The 24,388-nt window shown below is 40.3% G+C and overlaps 1 protein-coding gene across 1 annotated transcript in view; it reads left to right on the top strand.

The window, feature by feature from the left end:
• Positions 1 to 13,213, top strand: part of TMEM65 (transmembrane protein 65) — a 30,341-nt gene extending 17,128 nt beyond the window's left edge. The window contains exons 3-8 of the mRNA XM_062570603.1: positions 1,911 to 1,955; positions 4,050 to 4,117; positions 5,374 to 5,428; positions 6,914 to 6,956; positions 8,045 to 8,150; positions 9,751 to 13,213. Of these exons, the coding sequence (XP_062426587.1) occupies positions 1,911 to 1,955; positions 4,050 to 4,117; positions 5,374 to 5,428; positions 6,914 to 6,956; positions 8,045 to 8,150; positions 9,751 to 9,846 (413 nt within the window). The 3' untranslated portion in view covers positions 9,847 to 13,213. The remainder of the gene's footprint in view (positions 1 to 1,910; positions 1,956 to 4,049; positions 4,118 to 5,373; positions 5,429 to 6,913; positions 6,957 to 8,044; positions 8,151 to 9,750) is intronic.
• Positions 13,214 to 24,388: the final 11,175 nt, after the last annotated feature.

Below are 24,388 nucleotides of genomic sequence, written 5' to 3'. Positions count from 1 at the left end.
TGATCAGAATTTACTCTTAAGGATCCGTTTCTAGATACTGAAGAAAGCAATAACCCCTATCTCATTTCTATGCTCCAGTCCAGAATTTGTCTCCATAGAAGTTTATCCTCTTCTGAATACATATGGAAAGGAGTATAGCCATTTTATAGACACAAAAATTGCTTTGATTCCTTGTTCTGTGTATGTAAAGCCATTGCTGTCTTCAGCAAATCACTTAGATACACTTCATGGAGTTGCCTGGGCAGAGAGGTTGGACGTAACTGGTATTCTGAACTAACGGATTATAGGCAAAGTCCTCCTTATCGTCCAGATGAGAAGCAGTCATTCAGACCCTGTGGCGGGGTGATAATGATCCAGTTTATGAATATTTTTCATGTTCTTCCCCCCCTTACCTTCTTCTGTTCATTGTTAATCCATTCTTTAGAATTCAATTTCTTGCATAGATTCTTGCGTTAGATTTAATGGTGTTCAACTGTAGTGTTTTTTCTCCTAGGGATGCCCTGGCTGTAGTTCCTGTTGCTTATGTTTTCTGCCCTGTGATAACAGATTTAGCTGTAAAATCTTATGGTGATATTAGCTGCAATTTCAGATGTGTAGAAAATGCTCCTTTAGGCTTGTATCTTTCTGGCAGGTGGAGAAAGCAGCTCTCGAGTAGATGTTAAAGCTAGAAAGGTTTTATAGTTTAGGAGCTTAATTTAATGCAGTTCTCTTGGAAGCCAGTGTCCTGTTTGGCTGAATACTGGTGTCATGGTCTAAATTAAAAAGCAACCAAACAAAAACATCAAGTTAGGTGAATTTACTAGTTACACCTTTGCAATAGCTTTGAGCATACCAGCTCGCTTGGCTGCTGCAGGGATGCTCAGTCTAATCTGTGCGGTTCAGACATGATGCAGACTGCCTGGCTGTTTGACAGCCTGTCTTTGTAGCATTTTTGTGCTAGCTACTGTAGTAGCCCCAAGTACATGTTGAAAACCTAGCATAGTGGCATAAGCTTCCTGATTATTTTACAGGAGAAAACTTTTGCCTGCAGAAATTACCTGCTCCAAAAATCTATAAGCTCAGGTTTCATTGTACTGGGAGATACAGGGGTCCTTACCCCCCAGCCCTTTGAAGAAGGGTTTTCTGTTTGGCACAAAGTCCATAAAAAAAACTGAGTAGGTAGCTTGGTTCCTCTCCTATGCCCCAGAAATCTGCTGTGAAATGGATGCCTATTGCTGCTGCCTTCTGCTCATCGTCTATCACTCAGAGAAGCTGCATTAGCTTCCGCTGAAATATTGTGCGGGGTTCAGGAAGGGGGTCCTTGCCCTAAGCTCGCAACGGTTGGAGCCCAGGATACCCAAAACGTGTGACCAAACTGGATCTGCTGTGATTGACACCCTGGTCTTTCATGTCGTAGTATTTCTTTCATTCTCATGGTAGCTGAAAACAGATATGTGCTGTCAGCACAGAAATGGTAGGGGATTTTGCAAAACTGGCTGGAGGAATGAAGGTTGTCTGCTGCCTGCTTAGAGTACCTCTAAAAATAAATAATACATTATTGTATTCATTAGATGTCCTGTTTTCTAATTCTAGTGTGTGTTTTTTTTTTTTCCTAACACTCTTATTTAATCCAGTAACAAAGGTGGCTATTGGGCTGTTCTAGTGTATAAGCTGTTATTTTGCATAATCACTTCTATTTATAAGTTTAATATCGTAATATCAGTCTGAGAGAGTTCTTGGCTTTTAATATCATGTTACCTGGTATAAAAAAATAATATAGATATCTAAAGCTTTTGCTCCTCAAGTTTTAAAGATATTAATCAACATAACTGCTTTTTTGCCTGCTGGTAATTCTGTAAATTCATTATTTTATAATAAACTTATTTTGTGATGAACTAGCTAACTTTCTCATTTCATTTTGACTTCTCTAGAGAAGTTGGAGGTTGCACCACCATCTCCAGGACAACTGAGACATGGTAAAATAAGAATGTCTGTTGAATGTAGTTGAGTACTTGTGTAGTCTTTGTATTTGAATTGCTTCATCTTTTTTTCCTACAAGAGTTACTCTGTCCTCATCCCTGTAGTGCAGAGTAGTAGATGAACAAAAGCACAATCACCCTGTTATCTTTATTTCATAATATCTCAGTTGGAGAGATAATGGGACTAGGACTGAAAGCCCAAAGGAAAGAGAATTTTCAAAGCCAGTAGCAAAAATTACTTTTCCTAAGCCAAGCTGCATTGATACTGCAGTAGTATGTGCAGTTTTGTGTACTTAAACTTGAAACTACTGACTTGCTTCTAGTCACACAGACTGGGCAGTGATAAAAAATTATGACAGAACTTGGAAATAGATTTGTCCTTCTTTATGATGCTAAATTCTGGCTCAATTTCCAAATCAATGTATCTTTGTGTTTTTAAGCTTTATCAGTGGACAGTCATTTATGCAAATCTCCTCCTGTTTTACGTATCTGCTTGTGCGTGTGTGTGTTAGTCACTGGAGTGCTGTTTATTCCATGGACTCCAAAATTCTGTCAACTTCAGTAAGAATTTGAGCCCGCTCTGCAGATCTGCAGTTAGATGCGCAGATTTGGAAAAGCAGTGGCATCTTTTTGTGTGCATTTTTCCTTTTTGTTTTTCTGTATTTTGTTTATCCTACTCTAAATTTTTTTAAAAGTTCACATATCACATGCTTTATTCTTATTATCTTTACATTTAAGAAAGTGCTTTTGCTCTTGACAAAGTAGTTCTGAAAGTTCAAATGTGTTTTGGTACCTGAGCACGAAAGATCTCTTCAAGTATGGCTTTTGATTTTTTTATGTGATCACATATTCATGCTGTCTGTAGGAAGTAGAATCAAAAGAAAGAGCTGCTAGTTTCTTTTCATGTGACTGTGAAGTTCATACACTCTTCTCTCTTCCTTCTTCGTATGTTTGCGTCTGTGTACATTTATCAAATGTGGTTGTCCGTCACATCTGAAGTGAAAAAGCCTTAAATAGCTGATACATTTTAAAAGTTGAAAAAGTGAAAAGAACTGATTTTCTAAGCTAATTTTTAGTCAAGTAGTCTGTCCTTAATGCTGTATTTAGTCTTATGATGCTAGCACCTTAAGACTCAGCTAGAGGCAATGCCGTGCAAATTCCATAGGAATTTTATAAGCTAAAACTTGGGAGAGAAAATGGAACAAGACAAAAGGAAAGATACAGTATCACTGTGCTTACTGTCAGAAATTATCCAGACCAGCATGTTCCAAGTTGCTGCAAAAGAAAATATTTTCAAACAGAATACATTTGGAATTTCAAGAATGAAAAAATAAATGATGGAACTTGATTCTTTAAAAAATATATTAAGGAGCCTCTTCAAGTCTAATTGTATTCAAGATAGTGCACCAAGAAAATCATGATACAGAAGTTTGGGTTGAATAGTGAGATAATTAACACATTAGTGAAAACCATCTTTGAAGTATTTGCAGGCTTTGCTCAAGGAGTCTTTGGGTACTCTGCTTTATATGATAAGAACTGCCTAGCTCTAGGTTATACTCTTAAAAAAAAAAATAAATGAATTTTTAGGAATATTTGAAGAAGATGGATCTCTTGCACTGGGATAGAGAGGGAATTGCAGAGAAAGTAGGGGCTTTATTTCAAGCCGCTTCCTAGAATGAGAGAAGAATGCAGAGTCTGAGACAGAGTTTGGCAATCTTCTGTGATACTGCAGCATCAGTTGGAAGGATTGTAAGTAGTATCAAAATTTGTGTAGTTTTAAGTATTTCTCTTATGCACTAGCAGGCATAGTGGCTTCCATCCAAAATTTTACAAGCATTTGTGAAGAGTAAGTTGATTTAACTGGTTATTCAGAAGCTACTGAAAACACTTAGATGTAGCAGAGGGTTTACCAAACCTGCTAGAAATAAACAGGTCACTAACAGAAATAGCAGGAAAGGGATTTTTTTTGTGTTGTCTTTGTTTTTCTTAAAGGCAATGTCTGCCTATTAAACTGATATGTCAGTTTATTCATGTAAGCTAGTAAACTCTCTTATAGATATTTATTATTTCTTTGTTACTTATTTCTTTTAGTGTTCTTCCACAATGCATTACCTTTTGTAGGGTTTGGATTTTTGGATAACGCAATTATGATTGCTGCGGTAAGTTCTTTTTTTAATTCCTTGATCAAGTCAGCATGCTTCGTCATCTACAAGTGTTCATTGTGCTAACTGAGCAAATGAGAGCTTTGAGAAGCTTCTTTCCCTCTACCTTAACACACTAATTTCTATTTCAGTTTTTCTAGCAAGAAAATTTCCGTGCTTTATTCAGACTTTGCAGAATGTTTTCAAAGGAGTGTTGTTCCTCCTGAAGGCGAGCACTAAAACAAATTTTACTGGGTTGAAAAGACACTTGCTTTTTTCTTTTCTCCTCTCCTAATCTGTGCTGTAAGACACATTTGTGATTGCATAGTCAATACTCTTTTGTTTCTTCTTACTGGTAGCCAAATGTGATTATAATTCATTGATGAGTAGGTCTTCACTGTTCTTTACTAATGTATTACTTTGCGCTGGGTGATACAGCTATAGTTAGTACTTGTACTGATTTGTATTGATGTAGCCTGACATTGCAGAGGAAAGCTTAAATATTTTCTTCTTCATTTGGAAAATAAAATGAACTCGTGGGACAAGAAGAGGAGTAGAAGGCAAAGATGCTGTTTCTTAGGTCAAATAGTCATTGATGCCCTGATCTTAATCATAGGATAATTCAGGATGGAAGGGACCTCCAATGTCCTGCTTGAAGCAGGGTCAACAATAAGGTCAGACCCAGGTTTTGGGTCTTGAAAACCTATAAAGATAGAGACTGCACAACATCTCTGGGCAATTTGTTGCAGAATTTGACTGCCCTCACAGTGGGGAAAAAAAAAATTTCCTTATATGCACCTGGAACTTCTCCTGTTTCAGTTTATGTCTGTTGTCTCTCATCTTCCCCACTAAGTACCACTGTCTATCATCCTGCAGTTCAGTGTGATTTTTCTTTAAAAGATACGAGACATGATACTGCATTTTTATTAGTTTGCTCAGGATTTGTAGAAGAAGTTTGCTTTCTGAACTGTACATTCAGGTAAGAATTGTAGTGGCGAGGTGGTAAGCAGAGATAGGGATTATTGTTTTGTCCATTAGGTGGCCATTATGAGATGATATATATTACTAAAACACTATCTGAGTAGGCCCTCGTTCTAAGGGGAAATATATATGCTAGGAGGATAGGATCTGTGCAGATCTATTAGAAATAACATTTATTTATTCTTTCAATTTTAACATGAACAAGCAATAAGCAAATCTTAGGCTAGTTGAAGAGGTATCGTCTATTTTAACTCCAAATCCCTCAAATAATGAAAAAAAATCTTATTTTTCAGGGAACCCAAATAGAACTGTCAATTGGAGTTGTCCTAGGAATTTCAACTATGGCAGGCAAGTAATAAGACTGTAACATATGTAGACTAATATGGCACATGTCTATATTTTAAGCTGAAAATGGGCTACCAGGCTTGAAATGGCTCTAGTCTTACAGCTGCCTGTCCTAATAAAGAAACAGCCTTTGGCTGAAGCAAGGATATATTCTGTCCACAGAAAGGGAAGTTCAATTCAAATTGCCTTTGAAATACTGGCTTTTGTAGTGATGTGGTATTTTCTTTTTTTTTTTCCTTTAATACAAAAATTTGAACCCTAGGTCACTTGGAAAAGCATATTTACATTTCTGTAATGGAACTGCTGCTATTTGTTGGACAAGCTGCTGTTTGCTTGCAGTGTTAAGTGAAGATAAGTGTTTGGAGTCTTTTCCATGTTGTCCCCTGTCCTTGCCGGCTTCTTTGCCTCGATGTGATACTATGCAGTGGCTCAGAAGCAGCCCTGCTCTGTTGCTCTGCTGAACCTGCTCAACAGCTCTACTGTATCTGCAAGAAAGACATGCTTAATATAAACAGAAACTGCCCATGGATAGTAGAAATTTGCCTGTTTGAGAATGCCAGGCTTTTCTGATTGTTGCTAGTAAGCTAAGTGTGGCCTTTTTTCTTTTTTCTTTCTTTCTTTCTTTTTCTCTTGCAACTAGACATCTCAAATGTGAAAGGAAATAGTGTAATAAAATAAGAATGTAGTGTTTTACATAGCAAGTTTTCTGCTGCATCCTCCCTGCATCTGTGATACTGGGTTTAAGCTTAGTGGGGGGAAAAAAAAGACTTCTGAATTTTGTTGACTAAAAAGTGTTTGTGCTTCCTGCTCAAGCAATATACTAGCTGCAGGTGTAGCACTGGTCTGAAACTCCCCTGTTGCTTAAATGAAAGTTTGTGTATGATTTGGAGGTTTGCAACCTCTGTTGCAATGCAAGACAGTCACAGACGGCTTCATCTTGCTAAGATTTGCTGTGAAATCACGTATTTTAAGAATATAACATTAAAGTATTACATATTCAACTGCATGTGAAGTACTTACTCCTAAATTAACAGAATTCATGGATATCATGCCTGCTTTAAAAATATTTATCAGTTATGTACGCAAGTAACAGTTCCTTCTAATTCTAGTGATTTTGTATCTCTTCAGGCACTGGAAAGTGTTTTTGTAAAGTGTTAAATGTATGAAACTGCAACCCTGTATGGCTGTTACATTTGATCTGAAAAGCTGTTATATCAGTTTCCATGTGTCACCGTCTTGTCGTATTCATAAAGTTTTCTTAATATAAGTTCAGAAATAATTGCAGTTCCTACTATTCTTAGTCTTACTGCAGATATTACAAATTGTGATAAGGTTAGAAGACTAGCTGTAGGAAAGGTACTCTTAGTCTTCTGTGCAACATATACTGGTAAGAGTGAGAGTCACTTGTGGGGATTGATTGTGGATTTTATTTTTTATTTTTTTGGTTGTGTTATTAAAATAATACTTCTTTCCCTTTTCCCCTTCCAGCTGCTGCTTTGGGAAACCTTGTTTCAGATTTAGCTGGACTGGGGTATGTCTGTCTTTTTAAAGATTATATTGATTTTTTTTTCCTGCTTTGAAAACAAACTAGTGTTGCTAGTTGATGCTAACAAACTGGTACCATATAAACTGTTGAAAATTTTTTTTTTTTTCAGTTCTTGAATTGTTCTTCAGTAAACCATTTAACTGTAGAAATGGTTTCTGTCTTTGCAAAGAAAAAGTTGAATTATATTCATTGTTGAGGTTAAAATTACCATGCCACAGTTTTAGAACAGCGAATAGTTCTCTCTCTCTCTCTCTCTCTTTTTTTTTTTTTTTTTTTTGCATACATGTGAAGGAGAGAGATTGAAAAGATCATCTGAAAGCTTGGCTCTGAATATTAAATGTCTCTGAGTAGAAGGTGAAAACCTGTGCTCAGATCAGAGAAACTCAGGTTAGCTTTCTCTAGTCCAACACCTTTTCAAGAAAGCCACGTAACAGTAAATATAACTTTCCCTAAGCCCCAGGCTCTGGACCATGGGAGGGTATAGGAGTAATGGTTGTATTCTTGTCCTGTGGTACCGTTCCTGTAAGCACTTGCTCCCAGTCATTCATCGTCAGAGATGGGGTGCTGAACTGGGGGGCCTTTCCTCTGACCCGGTATGGCTAGTGCTATGAACAGCTTGGGAAATACATTTTTGCAATAGAATACAGCTATTAGGGTGCATATATTAAGGAGAAAGAAACATCTGCAGAGTTAGAAATACCTCTCTATTACTGATAAGCAAAAATGTGGCACTTGAGCTTTTTTTCTATTAAAAGGGATGCAGCAGATTACTTTCATTTAAGCTTGCATAGTTTCCATTCTCTTTTTTTTTCTGCATATAACAAAGCTTATTGCTGAACAGTGTGCAAGTGGAACATTTCTGATTGTAAAATTAATTCATTTACATCTCAAACTTAAGATCACATTTTGCATACTTTCCTGTATTTGTCTTTTGGTGGCTTTATTACTGTGTGTACTGAAGGAAAGGCTATTCATTATTGAAGTTCAGTGCTTCAAATAGTTCAAAATTCTCTCTTTCAGACATTTTTAGATCTGAAAACACGTGTTCTTTTTTTCTGTTGTTGTCTTTCCAGTCTTGCAGGTTATGTAGAAGCTTTAGCTTCAAGATTGGGTCTGTCAATTCCTGATCTGACACCCAAACAAGCTGATATGTGGCAAACACGTCTCAGTGCACATTTGGTAAGTGTCCTTTCAGGATTATTTACACAGACCTTCATCTTTCATTTTTTTTTTCTTAGTGATACTTAGTGATAATATTTTTGTTACTTTTGCCTTTAAATACTTAATGACTACTAAAAATTTTAAATATTTGGAAGGTTTGGCTATGAATTTATGTCAAGAAGCATTATGACACTGTTTTGGTTGTGCGTGGTTTTTGTATGGGACAAGTCATGACTAACTGGTAGCATGGATAATCTCTGCCATGACTTGACAAATGCTGTCCAAATTCCTTGGTTGAACTCTAGCTACAATGGTAAGATAGTTAATTTGAAAGTCATGACAGTATGTATGTCTCATCATCTTTGGCAGTTTTATTCCTATATATTCTTTGTCAAGTGCTTATTAGTAATGTATCTGTACTAGTATGTATTCATTTCTAATATTTTATAATTAGCTTGAATATGAAATTAACTTTTATTTAGATTAGAGATTTATTTAGATTAGATTAATCACTTGTGTATTAATTATAGTAACTTGCTCAGTTACAGGACACTCATCTTGTAGATGCATTTTCATGGTGTTTACTTCATTAACATTTAAACAGTCCCACTTTAGCAGTGAGTGTTAGTTTATTTTTATACCAAGTCACTTGTGGTTAAATAAACACTACTATATCTAGTGTTGAGATTTCTTTCACTTTGCAAGAGTGAAAATTTCTGGAGGAGAAAAATCTCTTCGCAAATCTAAGGGAAGAGAAGTAACATTTGCGGAGGAAAGGTTCAGGAAAAAAGTCTGCTTTTAGCAGTGATATATCAAGGCGGTGAGCAGGGAAGAGGAGCTAGATATGTTGTGAGTTGGCTGCCCTCTAGTCTAACGTTTAAATTTTCTCAGTGGAAGCTGAGTCTGTGGCACAATTCTCAGTCACTCCAGTAGCATTCATTCACAACCCTTCTGTATGCAAAGGACTTTTGAGTGTCTTAGCCTTTATGCTCCTTTTATTTATTGATTTTTTTTTTCTTTTGTCTTTTAAGTACTTAGCCACTATCCTATCTGAAGCTTCTCAATGCCATCCACCTACTACTGGTAGAAATGTGGTTTGGATGTTGCCTTTCTCGTTGACCTTTACATCTATGTCAACTGTGAAATCTTTCCCAAACTATTTTTTTTGTCTGTACCGTGTGCCCTTGCAGACTGTCATGTTTGACATGAGCCGTTCATGGCCTTGATGATGATTTGCATTACCAGATACAAGAAAATAAATTTTATAGTTGCACCTTATAGGACTTTTTTCTGCCCTGTCTTCCTAGCCGTTTTACTGATCCTTTGAGTCTTAGTCTTCTCCTTTACCACACGTGCCACTCCTGATGGGTCATGCCCTTCATCCTTACTCAGAATTGTCTTTATCATACATACGTTGTTTCTGATCTTGTCACTTTTCCATATACATAGCTGTGTGTCCCTTGTAGCTTGTGTTAGTAGTCTGCGTGTTGAGAAAAATGTATCTCCCAACCAAAAGCTAGAAAGAAGGGTCTGTATTCCTGGTTGTGGTGGTACTACACAGAAAATAAGTAACAACTGATCTATGAGAAACTTGTTAATTTTTTCCCCCTTTCTCTAGGGTAAAGCTATTGGAGTGACCATTGGCTGCATTTTAGGAATGTTTCCTTTGTTGTTCTTTGGCGATGAGGAAGAAAAACTGGAAGAAAAAAATTAACGTTTTTACAAGACATATACAAATGTAAACTAATGTACCTCAATTATTCAATTATGCTGTCAACACTTAGGAATTAACAGACAGTAAAAAAAAGAAAGTGTATAGACTTGGGAACAAAACCATCAGCATGTCATTTTATGGAAACACTAATTTATTGTGGCTTTGTTGTGTTCAATACTTCTTTTTATAAGAAGCCATTTAGCTTTTTATTTAATGTAAATTTTTGAAGTGTTTTCACTTATGACAACAGATGTTTACCACTCCCCCTTTTGACCTTGTTCTTTAATGGATTATTACTTCAATAATCCGCCATGGATGACAGTCTTGAGTTGCATATTGGTTGCTTAACAGTTGTAATTGCATGGCAAAAAATTCACTGCTTTTATCAGGTCCTTTAATGCAGATTATTAAGGGGGTCAGTGTAGATGATTTTGAAGTCGGCAAGATGACTGGTTGCCCCCTCACCAGCCACCATTTTACACTACTTTTAAAGCAGATATTTCAGCCATTTATTACAGTCTAGTTGCACTTCTTTACAATTCTTATTAATTCTCTTCTGAGATCATCATTTAAATGCCTTTACAAGGTAAGTGTTTCCAGTGTAGTCTCTTTACCATGATCATTTTCTTAAACTGGTGTTCTGACACCTTCCATACCTTCATGTTCATGCCTTTTTTTCCATTATGAGCAATATTCTGAGAATTCAGTTGGAGTATCCTTTAATTTCCTTAGCTTTTGAACATGGTTTACAGGAATTGAGACCTCTTCCTATTTAAGAAGTGTAAGCCACAGCATTATTTATTGTTCTCTCTAAAATAAGGTGTGAATAATTGATATAAGTGGACAAGTCTGGGTTACCAAGTATGAATTAGTGCTGGCATTGCAAGTTTGTAGTAGATGGCTCAGTTGAAATGATGATAAAAAGTACCATCAGTCTGGATTAGAGGACCTGATTTGCAGAATATAACTCTGTATTTAAGATTAAACCTTTACTATTTTTTTGCTGTGAGACATTTGGTAAGAAAAGAAATGGAGACTTCGGGCCTTTTTCCTTTTTTGCCTTTTATTTTTGCAGTCTTACTTGGTGTATCATAGATCTGACAGTGCAGTTGCATATAATTGTGCTTTTTTTATATGGTCATGAATGAATTGTGATTATAACCATCATGTTGAATGTTCATAATATTTCAGTATCTGAATTTCCAATAGTGTAACTCTAAATTGGTGACTGATTTCATAGGAGAGGCTTTCTTACCTGTCTGACTACCACTTGGAAAAGTCGTTAAAAAGGAGGGGCACAGCCAGGGCACTTTTAGAGTCTTATTGCTAGAATTGACTCTTTTTAAACCTAGAAAGAAATGTTTAAAAAAAAAAAAAATCCCAAGATACATACTTGTTTTACCGAGCTGATTGCTCATCTCGGTCATAAATATAAATCTGACTTCTCTATTCTCATTTCCAGAAACACCATAATAGCAGTACTGAAACTTTAACACCAATCTTTAATGAAGGTGACAGTTGCATCTGTTTTTGAGAAACAGATTTTATAAACTTGCAGTGAGTAGTCCTAATGACACATACTCTTCTTCGTAAGTTAAATTACAACAATCTGGACCAAACTGTAAAGCTAAAGAAATCTTCTAGGCAAGAATGGAACATGAATACTTGCATTTTCAAAATTGGAAGGTTTTTTTTTTTTTTTTTTTTTTTTTTTTTTATCCTACTAGAAAACTGCACTTTTCCCCCAATGGATTGCTGATTGCTGCTGTTATACATTACTTCAATAATCAGGTTTTTAAAGCATCTATAAGTTTCTCTTGCCTTAAACTCTAACTCTTCTTCTGCTACATGTGTATTCTTGTTTTTTGGTATATCTTAAAGCTGCATGTAATACATGCAGTATTTTTTATGTTTGAGTGCACATAAAACAACTTTGCATAGCTTCTTTTGTAGCTGTAATACCAACATTGCCTCCCATTAAGGCACTGATGTCTTCATTGGAATCTTCCAGCAATGGCTCTGTTCTTTGCTGTTGTATTAACTGGAACACTGTTTTCATCACTTCTTGAGAGCTCGTAAGAATAATCAGAAAGCTAAATGTCAGCTGTCGTAGTAGTGTCCATTTTAGAAAGGCTATAGGAACGACTGTACTATTGTTTAATGGCTTGTGCATGTAAATCGAGTATGTTTTTGTTGCTGTATGTCAAACTATTGTACTGCAACCAATGCTTTTAACAAGAAACAATGAACTAAAATACCTTTAAAGAAATTAATCATGTGTTTCCTTGTTAACTGTTTAGCTGACCACAAAAATATGAAGGGCAAGTGACTCATGGTAAGAAATCTTGGGTGTTTCAGGCTGTTGCTTGATGTTGTAGTGATGAAAGTGATTCTCTGGGGTCTCGGTATTTGACAAGCTTGAAAAAATAATTTATGGTTTGAGTGAAATTGTGGCTGTGCTGGAGGCTGAAAGTACTTGCTTTGGCCAGGATGCCACCCTGTATACAGTTTGGGTAGCTTGCTTTGCCTACAGGATCGACTTTTGTATAGATGTGGTATTGCTTCATGTGGAATGGAAGATCTATGCCTGATCTGTACCCTGAGTCTCCTAACAAGGAGGATGTTTTTTTCGGGGGGTAAATAGGTGAAAGCAATCCCATGCTCTGGATATGCTGTTTAAAACACAAAATTGAATGTTGGAGCACTGACAAATTCTCTTCTTTGCTTTCCGTTGTCTGTTTTCTGTTATTCATCCCCCAATAAAAGGAAAAGCCAAACATGACCAGGCTTATTCAGAGACTTCAGTATTACTCCATTTTGTTTATTCTATTAGGTATGTCCTGTATTAACAGGAAATTTTCATGTTAAAGGGCTGATAGACCTGAAATTGTGTTTATTTTTGCAATGCTGTCTTTGTAACTTAAAATATAAATGTATTTTTGACTGTATATTAACTCTAGGGAGGGAAAGAAACTAAAGAACATGCATATGATAATATGGTTACCCAAATCTTCTCACCAATATTTTCATCATTCATGTACTTTTACATAAATTATTTGAATTCAGGCAACATATTTTGTATTGTCTTCAATTAAATTGTCAGACTTTCTGTAAACTTTTGTACTACAGCAAAGATGTTCTGTGTTTCTTTATTAGACCAGTTGCTGGAGGGGAAATGTTAATAATATCCTGTGGGTATTCAGCCTCAATTAACACAACAGGCATTTATTACAAAAGTTATGGGAAGTTCCTGGTCATTTTGTATGCAGTACCACTGTGGAATAGTCCACTTCTATCCTTCTAATAATGTCATTCTCTCCATGCTTGGAAGAGAACTTGAACAATTAAAATGTTTGCATGGTAAAAATGGAAGCATTTGTGATTAATATTAGTCAGAAGTCTACCTGCACTTAATCATGTATACTAACTGAGATTTGTATCCCAAGTAAGCCTTTTAGAACTCTGCACTGAACTTTGGGGATTTTCACTTGTTTCAGTGCTTGGTCAATCCTTTTCTTGGATGGGTGTTCATAAATAAGATGATGAGTAAAGTATTTCTATGTTAGAATAATGGTCTAATCTTATTCTGAAAACCTGGTAATTATCTCCGTACAAGGGTAGAGTATTTAGCTGAACTTGTGTGTTTGTGGCCAGTAATAAAACCTGATGGTCTGTGCCACGCAGCACCCTTGCGCTCATGGTTACAGAATTGCTCTAGAGGCCCTTCATGGTTCTCCCAGCCTCGTGTGGTGAAGTCCTGTAGATGATGCTGTGGTTGTAGCCACATTAAAAGATTGGGAATATCTTTTCTGACCCTGTACTTGGAGTTAGGTAGACTCAACTGGAAACTTGGATCTCCCTTTTGTGAATTACTGCTTGTGTTCTCAAAATCTGCTTATGGTGCAGGCTAGAGTTGGCTCTGCGTGCAAATATTAAATTTTGAAGTAAACATCTTGTTGATATTTGGTGAACGACTGTTCTTTTCAAGATGTTAAAGCCCTATTCAAAGTGTGATCTTAAAATTCCAAGTAGCAATTTCCCTGAGAGTACATCTGGCATCTATTTTTGCCTTACACTGGGAATTAATGAACAGAGTTTTACATGGTTTCATGTTTGAGAAGAAGGAAACTGGACAGCCACTGAGCTTTTTCAGTATCTATCCACCAGATCCAAGGTATTTTCATAGCTCCCTGCTTGCTGCAGGGTTCTTTATTGTAATGTCATGCCTAATACCTATTTGTGGCTGTTAAGTTGAGAGCATTTGTGTGTACTCATGCGAAAACTAAGCTGCTGTGAAATGTCATACCCATTTTAAATTATTTGAGATTTTAATCTCGTACATTATCCGTCCATTTTTCTTTGCAAACAAAGATGTTTTCTTTGCTTGATTTTTGTGCTTTTCAGCAAGTGTCTTATTTATAGCCTTGATTACAAAAAGAGCCTTGTGCTTTTGCCGGGAGAGCGTAAGCCCTTCCAAAACTGTGAATATTTTTTACTTGCTAATGACAAAGGGAAGAACCTGTAAATAGGCAGATTGTTTTGCAGTGGCTGATGAAGTTCGTTAAATAGGGCCATTCCTCAGTTTGAAAACATGTGTCCTATGAATAAGGCTTGCTGCATTAGACCTACAGCTGCCATTGCTATTGGGAAGATTTTGCCTTGAAGAGAACTGTAGTGCAAGATGATGGAGCATGTTCTTCTCTTTGCATACTGCTGCTTGTTGGATTTGCCATGGTAATCTGTTTGCAGAATGATGCTGCTACCTTTCTTTTTTTTTTTTCCCTGAAAATGGCTTATATGTTACAACACTGTAGGAACAACGAGGAAAGAGAGGGAAATGGGACTCTGTTGGGTCATTTTCCTTTTGTGAGAATGCATGAAGGATCAATTAAAAAAGAAAGCAGCATTTCAAGCTTACATTCATGCTGCTTCCCCACCATTCTCAGTGCTTCCGAGTTCTTTTAACATTCTGGGAGGTTGGAACAATGAGCTAATGTGGTGTCCCTCTCCCGGGTGGCTTTTTTCTGCGCATCTTGGCTGTTGAGCTGCCAGAGGCAACTCTCAAGGGAAAACTGATAGTGAAATACTTCTTTTTTTTGAACACAGGAGCCCTTGAATAAAAAGAGTGATTGCAGGAAGCTTATCTTAGAATATAACTGCCTTGTTATCAAAGGCTACATAAAAACAGCTAGATCTTTAAAGGGAAACAGCCCGCTTCTGTGAAGTTTCAGTATAGACTTTAATGCAGTTCTGCAAGTTCTGCCTGTTGCCTGGTTTGTCCTGGTTAGCTGCTTGTCCCACTTGATAAGAGAACAGCCAAGAGTGTTGCTTTTTCCTCCCTGCACTCCTTCATCCCCCTGTGAGAGCACTGGAACTGCTAAGGAATTGCAGGGTTAGGAGCTGGACTGTGTCTAGAGTCATTACCACAAGAACTAGTAATGCTATGAGAGGTAGTTTGATCTTGATTTGCAGACTCATTCAGCTGCTTTTTTTAGTCAGACAGCAAGATAGTTCCTCTGGAAAAAGAAACTATTCTGATAGGTTGCATGAGTTTGTGCTAAGGGTTATTGGACTGGCAAACTGAGGAACAGGGCAGTTGTTCCCGTAGATATTAAAAAGAAATGGAAAGGAGGCTTCTCCCTGCTCAGGTCTCCACTGGAAACTGTAGCATCTCTTGGGCTAACCATCTTTTTATTTCTGTAGGAGATGAATGGGTTCTCTATGACCTTGCAGATTATGAAGTCCTGGACAACTCAAAATGCAGTTCTGCAGGGCATTTTTACAGGTTACCCAGGTAGCAAGGGAACGTGTTCTTGGGCACTCCTGATACCCTGGGGACTTCCAGGCTCAGTTTTTATGTGGTTTTGAAATTCCTGACTACATGGGATTTCTCTGACTAAGCGTAGACTTCAGTGTTGTAACTGGACATCGTCATGTGGGTTAAATATCTCATGACTCCCTATGTAAAAACAGAAACCAGCACATTTTTGTCTGATGTATTTGAGTTCTCCCTTTCAGGAGGAAATTGGCCAAGCTCTGCAATAACTGATGTATCTCTGCTTCCTTTGAAGCCCAGGATTGGTTGCTTAGACTCAGAGGTCTGGAACATAGATTTGTAGTGGTAGGTGAGATGAACTCAGCTGTCTCCTCTTTGTGCATCAGGTGCATTTTCTGAGACTTCCGTAGCTTGATGGGTGATACTTTGTGTTAATATTATGTTTGACATCTAAGCAGAAGAAAACAACAGCAAATGAAAGAGTCAGCAATTCTCCTCCTACCCTGCCCTTCTCTCTTAATTAACACTGGAGTCGGTTGAATCGGGATGTGATCAACACCATTTCCAGACCAAAAATACAATGTTTATGTTAATCTTTACTGTCTTCTCAGATTCATCACACCATGCTGACAATTTGGAATGTGTTGTAGTTGCACCCCCAGCCTTTTCGCCAAGTTTGTGCAATTTGTGATCTACTTGGTCTGCTCTCTGCTACTTTTGATCAATGCAATTGTTATTTGTGCAAATTAGACAAGGCAGGAAATCAAAAGTTGTTATTAACTGTATTGGATAAAACCGTTTACTATTATAAAGAAAGCTGAGAACTTTAATTGCAAGTGGAGTAGTGTGGTGGTGAGGGGGATGACAGGCAAACAAATGGCTTCTTTTGAAACTTTCTAGCTTATTTCTGGCTGATTATTCTCTGTGACACTCCATGTGGGCAGCAAATTACAACTTTTTGTTTTCATTTCAGCTGCTGTGACACACGATGCAAGGGTCACGTGTTGCACAGCAGCAGGACTCTGGCTCTCTGTTGTAAATTACTTTGCCTGCAGAATGGAAACTTAAAATGAACTATTTCTCTGAGCTGTTGGAAGTACAGCCAACAAAAACATGCAGCATGCTTATAACTAACATGTTACTGAATCTTGTCAGCTAGACGTTACTGAAAGTTGCTGTGGGCCCAAAGAAAGGCCGATGGTGTGTGGTTCTGAGTAGCAAACGGGGTTGCTATCAAAATTATTGAGAGTTCTGGCCTAAAGAAACATGAAGCTTTGGGTGATTTTTCTGTAGCTGTCCCTCTCAGTGCTCGTTCTTAGTTGCAGCTAAGAACTGCTCCTTCAGTCATCTGTGGTTCTTCTACCATTGTGGGACACCACATACAACAAAAGAGCGAAAAATATAATTGCGAAAGAAGAGAACTTGGAAAGGAATTGAACTTTCTCCTGCAGAGGTTCAGAGAAATACAAGAAAGGTTGCACAGTGTTGTCTCAACTCTGCCTTGAACTTCTGGGGCCTGTGTTGGACACTGTGGTCTGCTGACCCTTGTGGAATTAGGGGTCTAGAGAGTGACTCTGCTAACAGGTAAGGGGAGCTGGGCAAGGGCAACTGCAGGAAGCCTTAGGCTCTCCTGGAAGAAGCCCCAACACTTATCTTCCATTCTAGCTGGGTGTAGCTACTACTAATGAGCAGTCACCCTTGCCCCTGAATAGAGGGAGTTGGGGCTTTTGACACAGGTAGCCCTTGTTTAGGGTGGATCAAGTACCCTGTGGGTCGGTAGTAGGGAGAGGTCTATTTAAGAGCCAGGCCTGAAGTGCAGCAATCAGAGGCAGCGAACAGACACAGCAGTTTGCACAGCAGTCTGTGCAGGAGGAGCACAGTTAGGTGCAAGAGGACATCTTTCTTTTTCCAGCGCTAGTAGTGCCCACTCTTGCTAACATGGTTGTAATTCACCGTAAAGCATATATGCCCGTGGCTGTGGGAATTGCTGTGTCAGCTGTGTTGGAAGCGTCAACCCAGACAGCCTCTTGCAGCAGATGCTGCCCTACAGGTTTCAGGCTGCAGAGAGTGCTTGGAGCCTCTCCAGAAGAGCTGGACTGATGGTCCAGTCTCCTGCAAGAGGTGTGCTGTTGTTGATGATTTGTGTCATCAAGTCAAAGAGTTGCAGGATGAAGTCAGTAGACTATGAAACATGTGAGAAAGTGAGCAGGAGATAGACAGGGCCTTCTCAGAGACCTTACTGCTCCCGGAGTCCCAATCCCCTGCAGCAGTGGAGTTGCTGGAGGACTCTGTGAAGAGTGAAATAGTTCAGCACAGCACTGTTGAAGAAGGCTGGAAGCTAGTTGCTTCTCGAACAAAAAGAGGAAAGGCCCCTAATCCTCCTGTAGACCTGGAGTTACAGTTGAAGAACAGGTTTAGTGCACTCCAGGATGATGAGAACTCAGACCTGGCCTCAGGGGAAGCAAGTGGGCTGTCTGACCCTGTGCCTTGCATGACCACTTGGAAGAGGTGACGAGTGGTGGTAGTGGATGATTCCATGTTGAGGGGGACAGAGGTGCCTATCTGCTGACCTGACCCTCCTCTAGAGAGGTTTGCTGCCTGCTGGGGGCGAGGATACAAGATGTGTCTGAAAGGCTACCAAGGTCTGTCCGCTCATCAGACTGCTACCCTCTGCTGCTCTTTCATGTGGGTGCTAACAATACAGAGAGCAAACCAGAGACAATCAAAGAAGACTTCAAGGCCTTGGGCATGGTGGTCAAGGGTCTGGGAGCCCAGGTGGTCTTCTCATCAGTCCTGCCGATTAGGGGGAGGCATGGGAGGAGGAGTAGGAAGATTTTCCAAATCAATAACTGGCTACGCTGCTGGTGTTGGCAACAGGGTTTTGGAATCTATGACCATGGAACATGGTTTGAAGACCGACAACTGGTGGGGAGAGATGGGATTCACCTCACCAAGTGGGGCACACAACAGATTGACCAGCCTACTAAAGAGGGCTTTAAACTAGGTGGGGGTAGGGGGAGAGGGGATGTCATAGAGACAGGGTAGACAACAAAAACACAAGTTGGGTTGGGGGGCCTCCAACAGGTGCATGCAGCTGGGGATGTGTGTTTGGGACATGGCTATGGGGGACTCCCGTACACCCTTCCTGGGAAAGCTGCAGGCATGACCACCTCTTTGAAATGCCTGTGCACCAATGCATGCAGCATGGGGAACAAACAGGAGGAGCTGGACAGCTGTGTGCGATCACAGGGCCATGATCTCATTGCAGTCACAGAGACACGGTGGGATAGCTCTCATGACTGGAATGCTGCCATGGATGGATATGTACTTTTTAGGACAGACAGGCCAGGGAGGCGAGGTGGTGGAGTTGCTCTTCATGTGAGAGAGCAACTGGAATGCATCGAGCTCTGCCTAGGGGTGGAGGAGGAGGAGGCAGTTGAGAGCTTATGGGAAAAGATCAAAGGGCAGGGTAAAATGGAGGACACGGTTGTGAGTGTCTACTACAGGCCACCTGACCAGGAAGAGAAAGTTGATGAGGCCTTCTACAGACAGCTGGAAGTAACCTCAATATCACAGGCCCTGGTTCTCATGGGGGACTTCAACCACCCTGACATCTGCTGGAGGGACCACACAGCAAGGCACAAGCAGTCCAGGAGGCTCCTGCAATGCATTGATAATTTCTTGTCGCAAATGGTGGAGGAGCCTACGAGGAAGGGTGTCCTGCTGGACCTTGTCCTTACCAACAGAGAGGGACTGCTTAGAGATGTGAAGGTTGGGGGCAGCCTTGGCTGCAGTGACCACGAGATGGTGGAGCTCAGGATCCTGCAGGAAAGAAGTAAGGCAGCAAGCAGGATTGCAACCCTGGATTTCAGGAGAGCAGACTGTAGGCTCTTCAGAGACCTACTTGGAGGAATCCCATGGGTTAAGGCCCTAGAAGGAAGGGGGGGGGTCCAGGAGAGCTGGCTGGTATTCAAACATCACTTCCTCCAAGCTCAAGAGCGGTGCATCCCTATGAGTAAGAAGTGCGGCAAAAGGGGCAGGAGACCTGCATGGGTTAGCAAGGAGCTCTTGGCCAAATTCAGACAGAAGAAGAAAGTCCACAGAATGTGGAAGAGGGGACAGGCTACTTGGGAGGATTATAGGAATGCAGTCAGAGTATGTAGAGATGCAGTGAGGAAGGCCAAGGCCCACCTGGAATTGAGTCCTGCACGGGATGTCAAGGACAACAGGAAGGGCTTCTTCAAATACATCAGCAGCAGGAGGAGGACTAGGGAAAATGTGGGCCCGCTACTGAATGGGGCAGGGGCCCTGGTGACAAGGGATCCAGAGAAGGCAGAATTACTGAATGCCTTCTTGGCTTCAGTCTTCACTGCTAAGGGCACTGCCCAGGAATCCTGCAGCCTGGACGTGAGGGAGAAAGTCTGGAGAAGGGAAGACTTTCCTTTGGTTGAGGAGGAAGGGATTAGAGACCTTCTGGGCAGGCTAGACATCCACAAATCCATGGGCCCAGATGGGATGCACCCACGGGTACTGAGGGAGCTGGCGGATGTTGTTGCCAGGCTGCTCTCCATCATCTTTGAAAAGCCCTGGAGAACTGGAGAGGTGCCTGGGGACTGCAAGAAAGCCAGTGTCACTCCAGTCTTCAAGAAGGGCAAGAAGGAGGACCCAGGCAACTACAGGCCAGTCAGCCTCACCGCCATCCCTGGAAAGGTGATGGAACAGCTCATCCTGGATGTCACCTCCAGGCATATGGAGGAAAAGAAGGTGATCAGGAGTAGCCAGCATGGATTCACCAAGGGGAAATCCATGCTTAACCAACCTGATAGCTTTCTATGATGGAGTGACTGGCTGGGTAGGTGAGGGGAGAGCAGTGGACGTTGTGTCCCTTGACTTCAGCAAGGCTTTTGACACTGTCTCCTATAACATCCTCCTAGAGAAGCTCAGGAAGTGTGGGTTAGACGAGTGGACAGTGAGGTGGATTGAGAACTGGCTGAAAGGCAGAGCTCAGAGGGTCATCAGTGGGGTGGAGTCTAGCTGGAGGCCTATGGCTAGTGGCATCCCCCAGGGCTCAGTCCTGGGTCCCATCCTGTTCAACTTCTTCATCAATGACCTAGATGAGGGGACAGAGTGCCTCCTCAGCAAGTTTGCTGATGATACCAAGGTGGGAGGAGTGGCTGATACACCTGAGGACTGTGCTGCCATTCAGAGAGACCTGGACAGGCTGGAGAGCTGGGCAGAGAGGAACCTCGTGAGGTTCCACAAGGGCAAGTGCAGAGTCCTGCACCTAGGGAGAAATACCCCTAGGCACCAGTACAAGGTGGGGGCTGACCTTGTGGAGAGCAGCTCTGCAGAGAAGGACCTGGGAGTGCTGGTGGATGACAAGTTGACCATGAGCCAGTAATGTGCCCTTGTGGCCGAGAAAGCCAATGGTATGAGCCAAGAAAGCTGGTATGAGCCAGTAGGTCAAGGGAGGTGATCCTGCCCCTCTGCTCAGCCCTGGTGAGGCCTCATCTGGAGTACAGCATCCAGTTCTGGGCTCCCCAGTACAAGAGAGACATGGAGCTACTGGAGAAAGTCCAGCATAGGGCTACGAAGATGGCCAGTGCGCTGGAGCACCTGCCCTCTGAGGAACGGCTGCGAGAGCTGGGCCTCTTCAGCCTGGGGAAGAGAAGACTGAGGGGGGATCTTATCAATGTGTGTAAGTACCTTCAGGGAGGGTGTCAAGGGGATGGGGACAAACTCTTTTCAGTCATCCTGTGGGACAGGACAAGAGGCAATGGGCAGAAATTGAAGCACAGGAAGTTCTGCCTGACCGTGAGGGGGAATTTCTTCCCTGTGAGAGTGACGGAGCACTGGCACAGGTTGCCCAGAGAGGGTGTGGAGTCTCCTTCACTGGAGCTATTCAAGGTCCTCCTGGATGGAACTCTGTCTATCATGCTGTAGGTGACCCTGCTGAGCAAGAAGGTTGGACTAGCTGATCTCCAGAGGTCCTTTCCAACCTTACTGATTCTATGATTAAAATACCTGTAAAAAATGACAAAAGCATTTTTTATTCTGGACCAGTATCTTTCATTCTAGCGATCCCACTTAAGATGGAAGGTGGTGGTTCTGTGTTCTAGCTGATCTGAGTTGTTTTGGCACATGTCCTGTATTGATTTGACTCTGATTTAGGCTGATGTAGCAGAAAACAGAAGTGCAGTCAGTCTGTGAAAGAGCAACAGTTGCTGCTTCTCTTTTTGTGCTTGTTGTAAATGATTGAAAACAGTAGAGTATATTTTTGTTTCTATGTGCTAATATATTCAGCGTATTTTTAGCTATTATCATCCTCTTCTTAGAGAGATAAATGTTCTTAAGATAGTGTCATGTGTAAACAGTTTTTTTTCTTACTTGGAACCTGGAAAAGGTTACTAAAATCAAACTTTATTATCCCTCTTAATTGTAATCTGTATTTTACTTATATTAGATGATAGTAATTGATTAGTACACTTCTCTATTTATTTATTATGTGACTTTCTCAAAATATTTTACAAGTTATAGCAGAAAGTATGATGGTAGCTGCTTGTTCTTTGTGCACTTACCACACTGGTTTTATATTTGTTTCTGTAGCCATTTCTATGTGGACTAAGCATGCAGTCTTCTCTTGCTTTCCTTTGTGGCACTGATCTTATATACATCTTGGTGGCAATGGAGTCTGTGTTACGGCAGAGACTTTTTCATGTCGTTTGCTGCAGAAATAACCTAGATTATGTCATCAGTTCATGCAAATCAGGAAATCATGTTCTGTAGTGAAAGCTCTTTAAGTCTCCAGGGTATGCCAAGACTCACTTCTGTAATCTGGTCTGGAGTGGTAGTGACACTATGCTTTCGTACCGAATTAGGAAGAAGGATTTAAGAAATCGTCTCATCTAGCTCCATGGGCTTATTGATTGGGACAGCAACGCCCATGCACGACGGGTATGACGAGGTATGACTGCACAGCAGGCAAAGCCTTCTGCTGGCTCTAGCGCCATAACACGCCATGCGATAAACATACGTGTTATTGAAAATGCCTCAGGCTAACGTACCTGACATGACGTTGAAATCAAGCCATGGCATACTGTCTGCTAGTGGAAACCCTGTTTGCAGGCAAGAGCAACAAAGGCAAAGTCGACAGCTAAGGAACTGCTCAGTTGGTAACTGAGAACCCGTTGTCTAAGAGCGGTACCTGCCACAAAACACGGGCGTAGCTCATGCTACAGTGCTGAAAGGTACGTGCAGACTTTGTGGATTAGTGCACTCACTGCCAAAAAGCACCAGTTTAAGAAAGTACCAGTCTGTCACAGGACAGGCAACATCAGGGTGTTTCATGGTTTATACCCTCTGGTTTTGTGTCTGAAACCTTTGACTCAGTAACATTGTGGGTCTTGCATATTTATGTTGCATCCACATCTAATCTTAGTCTGCACAAAGTTCTCTGGTGTCTCCTTTCTGATATGTTCATAATGAAGTGCTCGTTCTTATTTCCTCCAGATTTTAAGAAAATGCGGGGTGAACAACGGTGGCATAGGGGGTTAGAAAAAAACGGCATAGGGGAGTTCCTGCATCTTTTTCAGCATGCTCTCTTCTTTGCTTGGATGCTTTTGAGATATGTAAATATTAGAAAAAGAAGAGGGGGAAAGAATAGTAGTTGTTGATACTGAATGACTGTTCTGGCTGCATTTGGCAGTATTTTATTCAGGATGTTACGGGCATGCGGATTCCATGGTTCTTTTGCAAAACTGTAATGTTCAATTTTGATATATTTTGTTTTCAATAATTTCTTTTCCCTTAACCTTCATTTGTAACTGTTCACCACTTTGGGTTAGCGGTCCATGGTGTGTCATAGTAATTCCTCCCCATCTTTGATATATTTAGACTAAAAAATATTTGTATATTACAAAGAAATCCTTTCTTTTAACCAATCTTGGCCACTCTTGCAACATGCTTCTCTTTTCTTTGTCAGTTCTTCCAGCCCCCTAATGCTGTATAACGCTGTCCTCTCTCTGCAAGTAAGCAAACTCCATTTTCCTGTGCTTATAGTCACAGGATGGAGTATTTCAAGGATTGCCACAGGACAGCTATACAGAATAGGATAATTTTACTTCTTTTGCTTTTCCTTCCTCTAAATACTACTGTCTGTGCAGCCAAAATTTTGTTAAAAATTTTGTTAGCCTCTCTTACTGCCCAGCACAAGTATTTTTCTTTTTTTTTCCTCACTCTGGTGCTTTCAGCCTTACAGACTTCTAATGCTAAATGGTTGTTTCCATTTTTCACTACATGTCCAGTTAGATTTTATTTTGTATTTAAAATATTTGAATTTCCTCCTAACCCCTTTGAATCCATCTTCTGATATATTGGTATTAGCATAATGGTTAGCAGTAATTGAAGAAAAAAGTGCATTTGTTTCTTAGTGTTAGTATTTGGTTTATTGTCTTTGACATGTCAGTTACGTCTAAATGTCATTATTCTGAGCATATGAGAAAAGGAATTACTGACCACCTGTGTAAAGAATACCATCAACATTTTTGCTCTTTTCTCCACAATCTTTCTCTTTCTATCTCTCTCTCTTTTTATTTTATTTTATTTTGTCTTTTCTAGCACTTTTGCACGATTTTCAGGAACTGCTAGATGGTCAGCCCACAAGAGGAAACTGTCTGGTTTTGCTGACCATAGAAATAGAAACTGGCAGTTTGATCACTGAACTTTGCTGGAGAACCTATAGCTTGGCAGCTTATCATTCTATCTGGA

Source organism: Rhea pennata, chromosome 2, assembly GCF_028389875.1.
Source record: "Rhea pennata isolate bPtePen1 chromosome 2, bPtePen1.pri, whole genome shotgun sequence".
NCBI lineage: Eukaryota > Metazoa > Chordata > Aves > Rheiformes > Rheidae > Rhea > Rhea pennata.
The sequence above is the reverse complement of the archived record's forward strand: the minus strand, read 5'-3'. Positions and strand labels throughout refer to the sequence as shown.